At 32.5% G+C, this 19,427-nt stretch overlaps 1 protein-coding gene across 1 annotated transcript in view; it reads left to right on the top strand.

Annotated features, from left to right (window-relative positions):
• Nucleotides 1-19,427, top strand: part of LOC127733748 (uncharacterized) — a 161,745-nt gene that overhangs the window by 54,056 nt on the left and 88,262 nt on the right. Inside the window, exons 55-75 of the mRNA XM_052243063.1 lie at nt 306-532; nt 1,013-1,105; nt 1,229-1,606; nt 3,508-3,575; nt 4,249-4,312; nt 5,028-5,237; nt 5,905-6,016; nt 6,616-6,724; nt 7,163-7,305; nt 7,697-7,806; nt 8,486-8,641; nt 10,089-10,272; nt 10,912-11,102; nt 11,746-11,946; nt 12,440-12,554; nt 14,112-14,747; nt 15,659-15,879; nt 16,359-16,451; nt 16,829-17,034; nt 17,385-17,580; nt 18,205-18,281. Of these exons, the coding sequence (XP_052099023.1) occupies nt 306-532; nt 1,013-1,105; nt 1,229-1,606; nt 3,508-3,575; nt 4,249-4,312; nt 5,028-5,237; nt 5,905-6,016; nt 6,616-6,724; nt 7,163-7,305; nt 7,697-7,806; nt 8,486-8,641; nt 10,089-10,272; nt 10,912-11,102; nt 11,746-11,946; nt 12,440-12,554; nt 14,112-14,747; nt 15,659-15,879; nt 16,359-16,451; nt 16,829-17,034; nt 17,385-17,580; nt 18,205-18,281 (3,790 nt within the window). The remainder of the gene's footprint in view (nt 1-305; nt 533-1,012; nt 1,106-1,228; nt 1,607-3,507; nt 3,576-4,248; nt 4,313-5,027; nt 5,238-5,904; nt 6,017-6,615; nt 6,725-7,162; nt 7,306-7,696; nt 7,807-8,485; nt 8,642-10,088; nt 10,273-10,911; nt 11,103-11,745; nt 11,947-12,439; nt 12,555-14,111; nt 14,748-15,658; nt 15,880-16,358; nt 16,452-16,828; nt 17,035-17,384; nt 17,581-18,204; nt 18,282-19,427) is intronic.

Here is a 19,427-nt window from a genome sequence, read left to right as displayed (position 1 = left end):
TATTGATCTTGTATTCAACAGCATGTAAAACTTGTTGTTATCATTGATCAAGAAAAAATACATTGAAATCCATGAATTATGTTACCGCTGTATCCATTTAATGGAAAAAAATTTAAAAATGAATTACAGCTCAATGTAAATACACATTCTGGTAGGGTTAAATGGAAAAGGAGTACTTCTTTTTTGGTTAAATTAAAAAAGCTGAATAAAAAGATATGTATTATGAATGAAATTTCAGATTGATTATAAACTAAACTCTATTGATCTGCATGCTAAAATAAATATAATTGTGGTTCATTTTTCAGTTTATCCATTACTCGAAAAGTTACCAGAGGCAGAGATGATGTATAATGAAACAACAAAGAAAGTTCAATTCTCCTGTGAGTTTGAAGGTCCTTCAGATAATACAACAAAATACTCTGTTGTTTGGAGAATCAAGAAATTTGGAGGTGAATGGATGGAAAATGAGGATTTATTCAAAATGAAAAAAATTGATTCAGGAATGCTGAAAAATTTCACCTATGGTTCCATGGTAAGGATACTGCTCATTTAGTTTTCTGTTTTACTGGGGTTTTCAAGTACGGAAGTTGTAAATCCTCAATGGGTTTAGATTCATGTATTTATAGTTCAAATGAATGATTAGAATACCCTCTAATAATTCAATGATCAAGTAAGAAGGAATCATTTCTATGGTTTTTGTGGCTTTACGAGTTGTCTTAATAAGTGAAAAAAATCAAATTATAAGACTGTATTTGCAAAATAGTTATAAAAAGAGATTGAGTGATTGATTGTTGATGTTTAACGCCACTTTCCTCACTATTGGCTAGTTTTTATTGGAGGAGGAAGCCAGAGAGCTTGCAGAGAACCACCAGCTTTGATAGGAAAACTGGCAATCCTAGTCAATTAAGATGAGAGTCGAACACACCTGCCATGTGATTGGATTGAACTCACAACCTCAGTGTTGAAAGGCTAGTGAACAATTATATTATGTGACTGTTTTTTCTATTTTTAGATACAATGTGGCCTATATCTATGCTACAGTGATGATTGTGGGAATACTACATCTCCATTGAACCCTAGTAACAGTATCCAGGCAGTTATAAAGGTAAGTTAGGATGAAAATGTATATACTATCCTATCAAATAATATACCGTAATGACCACTTAAAAAAAAATTTCGAGTCTTTTTGAGATTAATCAGTTTTATTAATTTTTAAAAATATATTTAGGTTAAAGAAAGCAGTCTTGAATTGGTAGAAGGAGGAGAAAAGGAAGAACTACATGTATCATTAAGTTTTCCCCCAAATATGTTCTGTATGTCTGACGACTGTCACATCAGGGTCGATATCACAGTCAGAAATTCACAAAATCTTACATGTGGTGGAGAAATGGTACCTCAGATAGTTATCAAACAAGACCGTGCAATGTCCAGTTGTGGTGTTAGTTTTACCATGGATAATTGGATGGAGGAAATGGAATTACCTGTGTATGCTGTGATGGACTCATTAAAGGATGGTAAACAGATGGCCATGATTGATGTAGAATCAGAGGCTATGGCAGGAGGCATGAGTTATAGCGAGGCCATCATGAATGAGGAGGATGTTGAGGTATGTTCTGTTACGTTATTTGCTTTACTGTGAGGAATGCTCATGAATGAAAAATACTTATTAAATTTGAAAATAGAATTTCTAATACATTTGTAGCTGTTTTGTCTAAATGTCTGCATACTAGAAAAAAAACCCAACATAAATTGGATAACAAATCAAGTTAGCAGCTAAAATAAGGTTTTGTCCCATAATTGCTCAGGCAAATATCATTAGTCTACCTTTAAAAAGCCAAATACCATAACTAGTGTACAAAAAGTTGTATACTTTTAATTTTAGATTCAAGTTTTTCATGCATTTTTTTGTCGAGCCTGCGACTTTTGTCGCAGAAAGCTCGACATAGGGATAGCGATCGGGCGGCGGCGGCGGCGGCGGCTACGGCGGCGGCGGCGGCGGCGGCGTTAGCTAACTTCTTAAAAGCTTTATATTTTAGAAGGTGGAAGGTCTGGAGGCTTCATACTTTGTATATGGATGCCTCATGTTACGAAGTTTCCGTCAATCACATGTCCAATGTCCTTGACCTCATTTTCATGGTTCAGTGACTACTTGAAAAAAAAGTTAAAATTTTTTGTAATGTTAGATTCTCTCTTATTATAAGTAATAAGATAACTATATTTGGTATGTGCGTACCTTGCAAGGTCCTCATGCCCGTCAGACAGTTTTCACTTGACCTCGACCTCATTTCATGGATCAGTGAACAAGGTTAAGTTTTGGTGGTCAAGTCCATATCTCAGATACTATAAGCAATAGGTCTAGTATATTCGGTGTATGGAAGGACTGTAAGGTGTACATGTCCAACTGGCAGGTGTCATCTGACCTTGACCTCATTTTCATGGTTCAGTGGTTATAGTTAAGTTTTTGTGTTTTGGTCTGTTTTTCTTATACTGTATGCCATAGGTCTACTATATTTGGTGTATGGAATAATTGTAAGGTGTACATGTCTAGCGGGCAGGTGTCATTTGACCTTGACCTCATTTTCATGGTTCAGTGGTCAAAGTTAAGTTTTTGAGTTTTGGTCTTTTTTTCTAATACTATGTGCAATAGTTCAACTATATTTGGTATGTGCGTACCTTGCAAGGTCCTCATGCCCGTCAGACAGTTTTCACTTGACCTTGACCTCATTTCATGGATCAGTGAACAAGGTTAAGTTTTGGTGGTCAAGTCCATATCTCAGATACTATAAGCAATAGGTCTAGTATATTCGGTGTATGGAAGGACTGTAAGGTGTACATGTCCAACTGGCAGGTGTCATCTGACCTTGACCTCATTTTCATGGTTCAGTGGTTATAGTTAAGTTTTTGTGTTTTGGTCTGTTTTTCTTATACTGTATGCCATAGGTCTACTTTATTTGGTGTATGGAATGATTGTAAGGTGTACATGTCTAGCGGGCAGGTGTCATCTGACCTTGACCTTATTTTCATGGTTCAGTGGTCAAAGTTAAGTTTTTGAGTTTTGGTCTTTTTTTCTTATACTATATGCAATAGTTCAACTATATTTGGTGTATAGAAATATTTTATGATCTATTTGGCAGTCACGCAGGTTTTATTTGACCTTGACCTCATTTTCAAGGTTCATTGCTCAGTGTTAAGTTTTTGTGTTTTGGTCTGTTTTTCTTAAACTAAAAGCAATAGGTCAACTCTATTTGTTGTATGGAAGAATTGTTAGCTGTACATGCCTGCCTAGCATGGTTCATCTGACCTTGACCTCATTTTCATGGTTCATTTGTCAATGTTTAGTTTACTTGGTTAATGTTAAGTTTATGTGACAGTTGTAATAAAGCTTTATATTTAGGACTATCAACATAATATAAATGATTAGTAAAGAAGGCGAGACATTTCAGCGTGTGCACTCTTGTTTATCTATTCTATCAATTGATAATAATTTGATCTATTATATTGATATAGGTAACAATAATGGATAGATATGCGAAATGTGTGGCACTAAATTACCATACACGTACATTTGATGGAAGGTGAGTTATAATTTAAGACATTTCAACTTTTCAAATTTGCTTATCCCAGATTTGTTGAATTCTGGGTACTTTTCTTCATAGTGCTGAAGTTTTTCTCTAGCCTGAGATGTTTATGTTGTGAATGTTAGACATAGCAAATCATGAATCCGTCCTCGTCAGCATTTAGGTTCAGTCTGTGGTTACAAGTTTTTTAAACATCAATATCTCTGTTAAACCTTCATGGAATTTAATGAAATTTGGAAATGAGCTTCATTATGACCAAAAGACAGTATTCAGAAAAAATATTTTAAAAATATATATATTTTCTGAAAAATGCACCTGTCCTAAGTCAGGAACCTGTTGTTCAGTGGTTGTCGTTTGTTGATGTGATTCATAAGTGTTTCTCTTTTCTCGTTTTTTATATAGATTAGACCGTTGGTTTTCCTGTTTGAATTGTTTTACACTAATCTTTTTGGGGTCCTTTATAGCTTGCTGTTCGTTGTGAGCTAAGGCTCCGTGTTGAAGGCCGTACTTTGACCTATAATTGTTTACTTTTTACACATTGTGACTTGGATGGAGATGTCTCATTGGCACTCATACCACATCTTCTTATTTCTATTAGATTTTTTTGCATTTCATTAAGATAAAGCCTAAGGTTAAAGTTTTTCATGACATTATCTGTTTAAAATTTCAGGAGCTTTAACAATCTCAACGAGGGAGAATTTGTTCTATACAAACATGATGAGCTACCCTATGAGGTAAGTTTATATGCTTTTTGTGTTTTTTACTGTGCATGTACTGATTTTGTGTCATGGATGGATACCCCATATCCTTTCTTTTTCTATTGGTCCTATCAGGAAGGTTAATACTGGTTTATTAAGAACTAAATTTTGAGTATTACATTTAAAATATTCCATTGTTTTTCAATTTTTTACATGGTTTAATGGGTCATCCTTAGTCTTTAATTGATATTACTTGCACAACTTTTCAAAGCCTTAGGCCCTTAGAAATAAGACTTTCAGTTAGTCCCTTATGTTTTAGCCTGTTGCGTGTTACCATTTAGAGTGAAGGGTTCTGTATTTTTCTGTTAAATAAAGTAGCTACTTCCTCTTATTAAATTTTGGAAACATTGCAAGAGTATTACCTAGAACATGACATTATAAAGTGCCGTTATAATATTTTTTCTTAGCTAAACTGGCGGATCCAGAACTTTTTATAAGGGGGGCCCACTGACTGCCATAAGAGGGGGCCTGCTACAGTCATGCTTCAGTGATTCCCTATAAAATCAACCAAATTTTTCCCACAAAAAGGGGGGGGGGGGGCAGGGCCCCCAGGGCCCCCTGGATCCACCTATGCTAAATTCTACAAGCAGACTTGAACATTAAGAAAAACATGGGTTTCATTTTTAAAATTTTGCATTTTTTGCTGTTGGAAACATAACTTTGCCATTTTTCATTTGTAATTATATAACAGGTACACATATTCAATAGAAGATGTAGCAATGATACCAATGCCATTTGTACATGTGTAGTAGCCATTAGGTCAGGTGATGATGTTATACTGATACATAGATGTGGACCTGATGAGGAGGATATCCCATACTTACATCCAAAGATGTATCTTAATGATGAACTAACTCCAGGAACAAAGATCTTACGGTTTAATAATGGACATGAATACAGAGTAAGTCATTCACGATCATTTTAAAGAGTCAACTCAGGAATCTGGTGAGATTTTGTTTGCCCAGTGATGATGTGGGGGAGTGGGGTATATGAGTGTGCTCACAAAGGTTCTTAAATTCTATCATGTCTTGCTCTATGCACATTTCAACATGGATACGCATTATATTTGTCAATTACAGATTGTTTCATTCATCAAGCATGTGTAACCCATATTTTGTAGAAATTAAAACATTTGATAATAAAGTGAAAGAAAAAAATCCCATTAGAATACAAAGTTTTTATTTTTTTGTAAAATTTTACTGGCAAAATTAGAGGTAACAGTAGTTTACAAAGATTTGAAACTCATTGTTGAATTTGAAGTATACAAACCAAGAGAAAAAATCCTGAGGGAAATACAAAATAAAGGTGAACACAACATGTAAACAGAAAAAAATTAAAGCTTGTAATATTCCATGCTTAGTACATTTATTTTCAACAAGAATGTGATAAGTCAAAAGCAGATTTTATCGCATAGACCCAATGGTTAGTTTAGAATTAAATTTTTTTTTTTAAATTTAACAAAATCAAAATGAAGAATTATCAAACAAAAAGAAGAAAAAGATTATTTCTAGATAATATTTAAAGCAATGGGTTTTGTATTTAAAAGAAAATATTTGATGTAATTCCAGGTTTATCTACCAACTGGATCCTATGTTTTGGTAAGAAATGGAGTACACAGCACATACAAATACCTCTCTGTTGCCATGTATTCTTCACCTATGGATCATAATCACACACAGGGTATGTGCTACTTTCTAGAAACTCATAGCCTTGGAATTATAATATAAAATATTCCATACATCTGGGTTAATTCTTAAAACTAAAGCAACATACTTGCTTATATACTAAACATGGTAAAGATAAAAGAGAAATAGAAAAAAAAGAATGTTTGATTTGAATTACTGTGGATTCAGTTATTTTTCGTGGATACCGATTTTCATGGATGTTTAATTGTGTGGATTTTGTCAAGGTTTATATACAAATCTTTAGATGTACTTCGTTGAACATTCAAATTCGTGGTTTACATGTACCCAGGTATCCCCCGAATAATGCTGAATCCACAGTATATAGTTTCTATTTATAAGGATAGACAATTGTAAGAAAAATTCTTTACAGTGTTAGTGTAGAACAGTTTCCTTTCGTAGAGTTTAAATTTTATAATTGTAATGGTCAAACCTGTTCACAAGGTTCTATTGTCATGTTTTTCTTGTCCCTGATGCTGAACATCCTCAGAGTTCAAATTTATTACCTTGATTTTTATCCAGCTCAAGAAATTAGCAAAAATAAAACTTCTACAAATTGTCCACATTATACTGATGAAATAAACTAAATATTTGTAGGATTATGTGGAAACTATGACAACAACAAAGACAATGATTTGATGCTGGAGGATGGTAGTATTCTGGAAACTAAATCAATGTATCCTCACTCATTCTCTACAAGTTGGAGGTATTTGGCAATATTTTTATAATTATGATCTGGCTGTTTAAGTGTAGAATTATATTGTTTAGTATAAGAATTATAAAAAGAACTCTTAATTGAGAAGGATAGTTTTTTGAAATACTGATTTATAGAAATCAGACTTATTGGTATTTTATCAAATTTAACAATACAAGTGAGTTGCCTTGACAACAGAGATACAATTCGGCACCCATAACTTGAGATTTGATAATTTTACTCTTTATATTTAAAAAAGATCATACATTTAGTTCAAAATGTACATTTTCAGAAGGAGGAATCTGTAAAATATTGATATTAATATGTCCAACCTCAAGGTTCACTTGTAAGTAACAGGGTAAATAGTTTTTGACTTTTTCTTCCTTTCGGTTTTTATAAAGCTGTTTTGAAATACATTTTTATAAAACTGTAAATGATTTTTGTTTCTAGAGTGGATGAAGATGACACATTATACAATGGCTACTGTGATACATCTGTAGCCAATAACGTTGACAGTATGATGTTGTGTGATTGTTTCCAGAACTCTACATGTACAGAGAATAACATCATGTTTAGCTGTACTGAAGAAGGAGGTAACGGCAATTTATTGAAAAAATATATGTTGGTGGGGGATGGGTTATGATTTCAGTGTAATTTAAAGAAAACTATTTGTGAAATGCAGGTCACGTCTTTTATTTTTGTTATACTTTATCATCTTGAAGGTCGCTTGAAGGACTAAGAGAAAGACAGATTCTGTACAATAAATGTACAATTTTTTGATTTTCATTGACCACTATTTCATATTGACCATGCATTTTGAGTCAAACATGGTTTGAAGTCTAATATGCTTAAAGACAAACATGACTCAAAACCTTGAAGAGTTCATGAAAACAAAATTATGTACACAATGCTGCAAAAACAATGTAGCTTGACTTTTTACATTAATATACAAAATCCTTAAACAAAAGATATGTTTATTTTAAGGCTTTGATCAAACAGATAGTATAATACCATATGCACAGAACCCTCCTGAAAAATGTTTGACCAAACAACCACAGACTTTGTTTAAATATGATGTCAACTTTACAGCTGAGGTTTGTTGTTATGTTAGAAAAATGATGTTAAACAAGCAACAATCAATCAATCAATATTAGGGAAATTTTTAATATGTAGTTAGGAAAGACAAATTCAATAAATAAAACCATTTGTTTGTATAAACTTTCTCAAAGAACTCTTGGTTTTAAAAAATAAATTGTGTGTGAAATTCAGTGGAAAAGTTCCTAGAAAAAGGTAGCTTCTCTTTTGCATTGATTTCACAACTGCACTTTTTGACAAAGGGAATTCCTGGTAGAATATCTAACATATACACAAAACATTAGAGTTACTAGGTGAATTACCAATTTACAAGTCATAAATTCATTTTTTGATGGGACAATGAACTTTTATTATACTTCTTGCATATTCCAGGAAATGAATTTGATGATTGCAAAGCATGATTTATTTATTCATATGTATATTGTCTATTCACACCATTTTTTAAAGAAAAAAGAGAAAAACCATTGTTGAACAATCTCGAATGTATAGCAGAAAATTTAAGCATGCATAATAGTAGAGCAAGTTTCCCTACAAAACTAACAATTATATTGAACAATGTCATATGACATCCCCCTGAAATGATACCAATTGGTTCAAACAGAAAATTTCTTAATTCATAAGTGAAGTATATAGGGCTTCAGATATTAAGTGAAGTTATACTTTTATCATTTACTGCAGGTTGTGAGTTGGCCTACTGCTTCTGGTATGAATGAGACATATGTCAGAGAATTATGTCAGAACTATATATTATCAACAATGGAGGGAAACATGTGCCGTGATCTGGTGCCTTCTGTATTTTACATATCTGTCGAGTCCTGTGTTACTGATATAGGAGTAAGTATTTTACACATCTGTCGAGTCCTGTGTCACTGATATACGAGTAAGTATTTTACACATCTGTCGAGTCCTATGTCAATGATATAGGAATAAGTGTATTGTACTGTATTTTACACATCTGTCGAGTCCTGTGTCACTGATATAGGAGTAAGTATTTTACACATCTGTCAAGTCCTGTGTCACTGATATACGAGTAAGTATTTTACACATCTGTCGAGTCCTGTGTCACTGATATAGGAGTAAGTGTTTTGTACTGTATTTTACACATCTGTCGGGTCCTGTGTCACTGATATAGGAGTAAGTGTTTTGTACTTGCGTCGAGTCATGTGTCACTGATATAGGAGTAAGTGTTTTGTACTTCTGTCGAGTCATGTGTCACTGATATAGGAGTAAGTATTTGGTACTTCTGTCGAGTCCTGTGTCACTGATATAGGAGTAAGTATTTTACACATCTGTCAAGTCCTGTGTCACTGATATACGAGTAAGTATTTTACACATCTGTCGGGTCCTGTGTCACTGATATAGGAGTAAGTGTTTTGTACTTGCGTCGAGTCATGTGTCACTGATATAGGAGTAAGTGTTTTGTACTTCTGTCGAGTCATGTGTCACTGATATAGGAGTAAGTGTTTTGTACTTCTGTCGAGTCATGTGTCACTGATATAGGAGTAAGTATTTTGTACTTCTGTCGAGTCATGTGACACTGATATAGGAGTAAGTATTTTGTACTTCTGTCGAGTCATGTGTCACTGATATAGGAGTAAGTATTTTGTACTTCTGTCGAGTCATGTGTCACTGATATAGGAGTAAGTATTTTGTACAGTCTGACACTTTTAAAAAAAGAGGCAGAAGATACCAAGGGAGTAAAATCATTAATTGATGAAAAACAACCTGGCCTAAAAGAAAAACAAAATCTACACAACACTTAACAGTGAACTAAATTCCAACACAACCAGGTGCTCAGGAGGGGTAAGCTTGTTGCTCATAGCAAATAGATTTGGTGAATATGGTGATTAGTCGGTTAGTTACATTTCAGACTTTGCTAATACCATCAGTGAAGTTATCAGATTGATTACCACTTTCTCTTTAAATATGATTGTTTATCTCTGGAATCATTCAATGTTTGAAAATTAATTTCTAATGTAGAATATCAAGAAAGGATCATTGGTATTCATTCAAGCATTAATGTGAGTCAACAGGAAATAGTGATAACAGAATTCGTTTTTTTAAATTCAATAAAAGTTGATTCAGCAACCTTAAACATGAAGTTTTTCATGAGGAACTTTCAAGGCCTTTGTATGTACTTGGACAATCTATACTGTTCTACAAGTTACTTCTTTTACTTTCATTTTAGAAACCTAAAGTAGGCAGTAATTCAACAGGTAGACTTTACGAAACCAAGAACTAATATTTTGACAGTTCCTATTGTACTTTTATTTTGTTTTAGTTAACTGATGATGAAAGCTGGAAAATGACTGCCTTATTTAGTGTCAAGACACACTGTTACATAAGAGCCATCACATACACCAAATACTGGGAGATTTCTGGTAGTTATATGATGCCAAATACGACATTTACTAACATGCTATGTCCAAGTGGCTGTAATGGTAAAGGAATCTGCAAGAGTTATGGTAAGAATAAAATACAAAAAATAATTATTGTGCCTCTATTTTTATTTCATTTCCACATAAAATGATAAGATTTAAGTGTTTTTAGTGTAAAAAACAGCAATTTCAAAGAAATTTTTATAATCATTTTTTGACTGAAATTTTATCATTATTTAAATCCTGTGTGTGAAAAACTTTACAAGGTGATGCTTGAATGGCAAAGATGTTCATTTAGAGAAAAATTCAGAGAAGATATGCTGGTTTCAGTTCTTTCAAATTTAAAATAATAAACTCCAAATGTGCATTTAATTTACAGTTTTATGTCTATTTTCACCTGGTTGTCTCTTCTGATACAAAAGTCATGGAAGGTAGACTTCAGCATCATGTTAACAGCATCAACAGTGTCAACAGTTAATTTTGATAAGATAGAAAGGCGAGACATATCTCTGACTGAGCTAACAGTATATTTTAGTAAAAGGAAGCACCATGTTTTTTTCCATCTTGACATAAAAAACAAAGAATAGACTTAAATTCTGAGACACTGTGATTCATGTTGCTTGTTTTTTGTCCAGTGGCAAATATTTCATGTGTATTCAGGACCAAACTATACATATATAAAAGAGTTGGACTTTTAACAATACAAACCATATGATTTTGTTTCAGGTGAATGTGAATGTGAGAGTGGTTTTGGTGGTATGGATTGTTCTGTCGACACTACTAAACCACCGGTGTTAGGTGACGTGACCTATGGATCTCTGTGTGATACAGTAGATAGAGATTGCACTGTAGTTTTCCTGTATGGTATGAACATCCTCATCAATAAAGATCTAACTTGTCACATAACAGAAGTACAGGTAACGTATCTCTTATAAGACTATAGTTTGCAGTTGATATAAAAATAAGGAGATGTGGTATGATTGCCAATGAGACAACTATCCACCAAAGTTCAAATGAGTTTCTTTACTAAATATGTGGTTCCACTTGAACTGAAATATGCCTGAAGTTTCTTTTAACCAAATAACTTGACTGTTATTACTGAAACAGTAGCATCAAATTCCTTCTGGATCCTAACAATTTTGAATGATACTGTTTAATTTTTAACTTTTAAGGAATAGATTATTCCCCTTCAGAACTTCCTCTTATCTTTTCAGAGCATTAAGAAGCCTTAATCACAAAATAAACTTCTGAGCACTATATTAAAAAAATACCATATCTACCTTATGTGTTAGAGTAATTTTCTTGATAAAAGAATAAGATATCAAAGAATGCAGACAAGTACTGAAATTAAGCTCAAAGTAAACCTGCTGATATGAAATCATGCCATCCTACACTATAATATCAACTGCTGTACTTCCGGTAGATTTCATACAGCTATTTAAACTGTATAGGAATATCTGATTTTGTGAAATGCTCAGAGCAAATGATTACATGATATCATTGCAGCAAGTCTGATTTATGTTTGTTTGTTTGTTATGAAAATATGTTTTCTTCTTTCAGTCTGATAACAAATACACTGTTCCTGGAAGGTTCCTCTCATTTGAATTAATTGAATGCAAACTTAACTTAACAGTCAGTGTCACTGTATCACTGAGTAATAATGGTGTAATGAAGAGTAATGAACTGAAACAGTTTGTATATGACTCCAGATGTGAGCACTGTGAACTAACTGATGATGGAACATTGAGCTGCCAGTCAAGGGTAATTAAACTCTATGAGAGGATATAGAGAATCAATCAAATGATTTTTTAACCATTATAAAAATGTCAATTGAGTTAAAATCATTCTCTTGCCTTGCTTTTTGTATCTTTACATGAAATCTCTTATTGCTTAGAAATTTGATCAACATATGATAAGCGTTCTATATGAAACTACAAACAAATATTGCATACGGTAAAATTGTGTTGACAAAATTGAAACAATTTTATTTCTGAAATTTGGCTTTATAGTTAAAAGTTTGGTTTTTTTTTATGATAAGTGAAAGCTTTTCACCTTTCCCTGAGTTGCAAATACTGTAAAACTTGTTTTCCATGCATTTTCTGGTTAACTTTGCCAGATGTAATACTGACATATAAATATAATAAGCACTAAACCTATAAAAAATCCTTTAAAAATGTTTGAATTTTTCTTGTTATTTGAAATTCATATAATACAAATTTAATTGATGATTTAGTAAAGATATTTTTTCTTGCAGAATGACAGCTGTTTAATTGATGGAGAATGCTATGAAAATGGACAAGTTTTTCCGCAAGATTCTACCAGAGTCTGTGATGCTGTTCAGAACACCACTGTCTGGACAAAAATACAAAGTATGTAATAATTTCAAAATTTCAATGTCCAGATTATTAATACCTTAAAAAGCTATTTTTCGCAGAGGAGTTTTCTGCAGTTAAATCTTGATTATATGTTTTGGATCACATTGTAAACTTTTTCTCATATGATCATGTCACCAATACAAAAACGGTTATAGAACTTTTGTAGAAATAACAGTGAATAAATCTTCAATTATTAGCTATACGTTACATACCAAAAGCCTGTGATGTACACTGAGAACTCCAGTTCATTTACATATATAAAACAGGAATTTATATATGTTAAGGTGAGATAAAACCCCTAGAAACAAAAATGTATGATGGCCTCTTCATGTTATTTCTGTTCATTTTGGGGCTGTTGTGTTGCTCTCATTAATGTTAACCCTGCATCTCCTTTTATTCACCAACAGTACTAATGACTGCCATTTTATAGGGTATTCAATTAATATATGAGGGGCCTTGGAGGCCGAATGGTCTAAGTAGTCGAACTACTGTATCACTAGCCTGTCAACACTGAGGTTATCAGTTCGAATCCTACCAAAGGTTGGTGGTTCTCTCTGGGCACTCCGGCTTCCTCCACCAATAAAAACTGACCACCATGAAATAGCACAATAATGCTGAAAGTGGCATTAAACACCAATCAATCAATCAATCCATTTATATGTCACCGTCGTATTTATGTGTATAATTAAATGTTGATTTGTCATTCATCAGTTCATTTATTTCATTCATTCCATTTTCTGTTTCATCATACTCATTATGACGTTTGACTGAGACTGACGACATTTCTAATACACGTCACTGCACAATTTCATATACACGTCACTACACACCTGAACGATTTAAATAGAATAAAATATAGTTGCACGCACGCGGGAAAATAAATGTACGCCTTATATATATAGATATTTAGTATTTCATTAACTGAATAACTGCCTTTCTGTGTGGATGCTTAAATGCTATAGAAATATTTGCAGGTTAGTTAATTTTGTTATTTGAAAAGTTTTATTTACAGTTTCTCGATAGAATTTCATTCATTAAAAGTTATATGGAAATATTATGATAGTTTTATCATAAAAATCTACAATAAGATACTATACGGCTTTTCCGTACTTTTTACATATTTTTATAGTAAGTTCAAAATTACTGAATTGCAGCTATAAATTGTCTTATTTGCAGTATTAATTCATGGCGTAATTTTGAAGTGTTTTGTTGAATTCATTTGTCCGTCAGTTCTTGTCTCTATTTAGTTTGTGGTTTTATATTTAGGTTATGAATGAATGTAATTGTTTTCCGAATTTGTTGAAAGATTTGTATATGTTGAAATAAATATATATTTGCAGTTAGTAAACGTGGAATCAAAGTCACTGTCTGATATTAGCCATCACGATAATTTGGTGTATGTCCGGTTCACTGTGACATATATATGAAACATTTCACTTTAATTATCTTGTTATTGTTATAGAATTTTAATTCTCATTTGATAATGTAACATACATTATGAGACAACTCAATGACAGTTTGAAAGTTTGAAAATGCATCTTTTTTTTTCAGGTACCAGTATTTCTTGGAAACAAACAAACTTCATAGAAATAGTCCAAACAATGTTGGTGACCACTAATGTAAATTTAAGTCTGACTGGTTCACCAATAACAGTTGATGGTTGGAAAGGAGGATTAGCTGTGGAACTAAATGGCATGGACCAGCTTATCGATTCACCAGATGACAATAATTGTCTGAGTGAACCTGACAATTGTTTATTAGGAATGACCTTCAAAATATCTCTGCGACTGTCTATACTGAAAGAAAACATGTATATTTTAACATCTGGTGGGGACCAACAAGGGGCTAGAGGAGTTTCTCTGTATTATTGGAAAAAGAGATTATATTTGACTATCTCAACTGTTGATAAAGAATGGACAGTAAAAACAAAATTTACCAAAGTCAATGCATTCTTTGACCTTGAATTTTCATGGAGTATTGATGGTCTGGAACTCTTCATAGATGGAATAAGTGTTGGAAAGAGATTGAAGTATATAAAGAGGAAGATTAAAGGCTATAAGAAATATAAATATAGATTTGGTGGACCTCTGCTTGGGTTTGGTGGATTCTATGCTAAGTGTACTGTTGGAACATGGCAGACTTGGACGGCCACAATTAACATTAAAAATGCTGTTGGAGTCCTCTCAGGTAAGACACAGTTCAAATTTTAAAAGCTATTTTTGTGCAGAATGTCATACTGTATATTTTCTTGAAACTGAACACACAGAATACAGATTTATTGATTTTTTTTATATGATATATTTATAAAAGATGCCAACTTCAGAAGAAAAAAAAATTGCATGCTTGGAAGAGTTTTACCTGGTTGATTTTGATAGCTTAACATATGTTAAGTCTTAGTTTAGTGATCTAGAATATAGATTTTATAAACAGATGTTTGTGATGTTTTTATGGAAGACTGTTAATGAAGGCTAAAGTAAAATACTTAGTACATAGTTATATGATTTAGTACCGTTAAAGATTCAGATTTTGGTTTATTTTTCTAAATGCTCAAAGACTATTGAGCACTTAAATTGATAATCAGACTATTATTTATATAATGCTTAGTCCTTCTGGTGGTCAAACTTTTATCAACAACTCTTAAAAATAGAAAAATTAGATCAGAATGCCAACTTTTTGTTAGAGCTAAAAAGAAGAAAGATATTTATAGGCAGAAAGTAAGTCAAAGATTTAAAGAAAAAAAAAAAAAACCTTTTCAACCGTCAAGGTGGAGAAAAGCTGTAAACCATGGTTATTGTTCATGTACACAAGCACCATATCTTTTTTTTCCAACAAAAGTATTGTTCTTTCATATTTTGGTTATTTCCGTATATATTATGAGAGTGTCATCTTATGTGCATTCATTCCATATCCTATATTCTCCAGTAAGCATGATATATATTAATTTCTTTCAGAGGTATCCTATATTCCCCAGTAAGCATGATACATATTAATTTCTTTCAGAGGTATCCTATATTCCCCAGTAAGCATGATATATATTAATTTCATTCAGAGGTATCATATATTCCCCAGTAAGCATGATATATATTAATTTCCTTCAGAGGTACCAGAACTCACTTCACAACCAAGACTTGAAGTGGAATTCGATAAAACTAATGGAACGACTACATTTAACTGTGAATATGACAAATTACCCCGTGGGGATGTGAAATACATCATAGATTGGACGGTGGATGATCTTAGTGTTAAATCAGAAACAACAACTGAAGATGGAAGTCAACTTGAAGAAGATTTGTATGGAGTTGGTGGATATGGGGTCAAGGTCAGTATACAAATTATATAGTTTAGAGATTCTTTTCTAGTCTATTTAATAGATATGGTCAAGTATTAGACCCTTTCATGAAAATATGCAGGCCAGCTTAAAAATGCATTAAATGGCAAAGTGATATTTGTTTTATTCTCCTCCACTTATAACCATGCTTGCATATTATTATTGAAAAGAAAATACTTGTGAAATTCTAAACTACCTTATACTCTTGCAGTCATTAAATTTAAACGATCACTCATAAGAACATGCAGTATAACTGCAGCATTGTTTAAGTACTTTTTCTATGTGACTTTCCTGTTTAAAGCATCAGTTATTATGTCAATTAATCAAGACACCTAATATTTTATCAGAAATTTGGAGACAAGGTATTAGTTATGTTTTTGAAAAAATAAATCGATGATCCAGATATTTGTTACTTTATAAAGAATATATATGTGTTTATGTTGGTATTACTGTAATGTTTAATATTTCAGACAAAATGTACAGTGACTCCATGTTTTGCTTATGACTGTGGCAACACAAGAGGACCGTCCAGGAAAAGTAATATATTAACAGCAGAAGTGAAGGTTAGTTCGTAGATTTTTGCATTAATAATATAAAGTAAACCCTTTGTGCCTCTGAAATTTTTAAAGTGACCTTTTTCAGTGCACATGCTGCCATCACAACTCCTTTTACATGTTGCATGTACATGAATGTCAATGTTAGTACCTGGTTTGTTCTTACTTTACACAGTCACTCTCATTTGCTGAAGTCCTGGTTGTATATTTTGTCAAAAAATTATTATTGATTACCAGATACTGATTAAAAAATGTTGAGTACATTTAGATTGATAGTTTTATGTGTTTTAATGCCTTTATGTCCATATTATCCTCAGACATAAACCTCATGGTATATTACAAATGATTGTATCCTTTACATTAACCATTATATTTTTTCTATCAAGGTTATGACAGATACAATAGACATCAGAGAAGGTGGACAGGCAGGCAATGTTAAAATCAAGTCCATGGTTCCTCCATCACTATTCTGTGCTCCTGAAGATAGGGGAGTTAACAGTACATGTTATGTCAAGGTCACTACTCGATTCCAGGAAGTGGAGGAATTATGTACCAATGGCAATACACACTGGCAGGCTGCAGTCATGTACAGGTAAGATTACAACCTGTCTACATTGTTTTATCAGAATATATTCCATCAAAATAGATACCTGCCAAAAACACCAAAAAAAGAACCGCTGACATGACACGTTTTATAGAAATTTAAATGGAATATATATTTATTTGCCTCCATAAATTCAGTAATGCAAATAATGTTAACAGGTTTATCATATAATTTATACAGAGAGATTATTCTATAATACATATGTATCGTATGTATCGTAAATGTGCAAACTAGAACTGAAATGAATCTAACACTGAAATAAAAAAGCTACTGGTGTCACTACAACATTTTGAGTTGTTATTTATAGTTTTTTATGTTACTGACAACCTCCATTGTAGTAATGTAAATGTGGGAGATACTCCTTTCTGTGGTGGAATGATCACTGATGATATGTGGGAGGATGAACTTTCTGTTCCTGTGATGGCTACAACAGATTTAGTTTATGATGGAGACGTTACTCGACATTTAGATGTTGGAATTTCAACTTTCTGTGGAACTACAGCCACCTATAATTCCACACACAGTAGTGTCAAGGTAGATAACTACATTCATACTTTTTATACGCAAAGTTTGTTTAAGTCTTGCACAATACACTTACAATTCACACTCAACACCATTCCATGTTGAGTCTGTAAATCTATCTACTGAAGTCACTTCTATCAATGAATTACATATTTGAATATTTATAAAATACCTTTAGCAAGAACTCTGTGCTGCATGCAAATGTGATTCTTCACTTTCTTTCATTTTGAAGAAATTTTCAAAAAACAGCATTCAATTCTATAATGAATTGTAATTGTAAAAATAAAGAAATACTTCATCATATTATCTCAGTCATTGCAAACTACATCATCTTTGTACTCAGAAGGGCTCTTTATCGTAGTTGGCTATACCCCAGTGCCCCCTTCCCAAACCATGCTATACTCAGTCCTCCCTCCCTCCAAAACAAACCAAACAACCCACTCATCCCCAGTTCCATTTTCATCACACATATATTTTATAATCTGTTTAATATATATATATATGTTTTTTCTTGAAATGTAATGCAAGCAAAAAATCTCTATATATTATATGTGAGGGCACAGGTCCAGAATTGGTTTTTACTTTTTTAGAAGAATGAATGAAAATTTTAAAGCGTTCTATTTTGTACATTTGAAGGTGAACATTGAAGATGGAGATAAGAATGCTATCTGTAGATCTGTCAACGATCCTCATATGAAATCATTTGATAAATGGTGAGTATCGGTAAATCTGTCACATTTCCTCATATGAAATCATTTGATAAATGGTGAGTATTGGTAAAATATGTCAACTATTCTCATATGAAATCATTTGATAAATGGTGAGTATTGGTAAATCTGTAAACTATACTCATATGAAATCATTTGATAAATGGTGAGTATTGGTAATCTGTCACATTTCCTCATATGAAATAATTTGATAAATGGTGGGTATTGGTAATCTGTCAACTATTCTCATATGAAATCATTTGATAAATGGTGTGTATTGGTAATCTGTCACATTTCCTCATATGAAATCATTTGATAAATGGTGAGTATTGGTAATCTGTCAACTATTCTCATATGAAATCATTTGATAAATGGTAAGTATTGGTAAATCTGTCAACGATTCCTCATATGAAATCATTTGATAAATGGTGAGTATTGGTAATCTGTCACATTCACGGTCGCGAAACACGTGACTTCGTCGTGATCAGTTCCACGGAAAAATGGCGCCCGTCAAATTATTATAGTTTGCTTGGATGTAAACTTTAAACGTAAGTATTTACATATCATCGTGTTCACACATAGGACCCCCCTCATCATATGCGTATTTTTCGTGCGAATATTTTGATGCATTTAAAGTTATATTTCACTGTTGGTTTCATAGAGAACATTCACAAACTATTTCAGACCTGCTGAAGATTATTTGGGATGGTGTACATGATATGACCGTTAAATCACTGTAAATCCATTTGTGTGTCTTATTTTCACCAATCGTGTACAAAAGCTTACCCAAATTTACTAATTCATTCATATAAACTAGCGTCGATGTATATTTTTGACATTATTGCGAACTGAACGCAATAATATTTTTTTTGTCAATAAATGATCAGTATACACGATATGTTTAAGTGATCAGTTTCACGGTTTAATTCTGAATCAGTATGATAAGATCATATTAAGGTTTATCTGGGAAAATGGCGGAAATCCAGTTGAAATTAAACAAGATATTAAACTCTTTGCCAGAGCAGAGAAGGTAGAAAAAGCTAAATTGGTATATTTAAATTGTTTACATCTATTTTTTAGGCTTTTAAAGATATAATAAAGGAACATATAACTTTAACTTAACGGAGCTTCGAGATATTTGTAAACTTTTAA

This window comes from Mytilus californianus, unplaced genomic scaffold (assembly GCF_021869535.1).
Source record: "Mytilus californianus isolate M0D057914Y unplaced genomic scaffold, xbMytCali1.0.p SCAF_3, whole genome shotgun sequence".
Classification (NCBI taxonomy): domain Eukaryota; kingdom Metazoa; phylum Mollusca; class Bivalvia; order Mytilida; family Mytilidae; genus Mytilus; species Mytilus californianus.
Note: the sequence above shows the minus strand (reverse complement) of the source record. Positions and strands in the feature narration are given on the sequence as shown.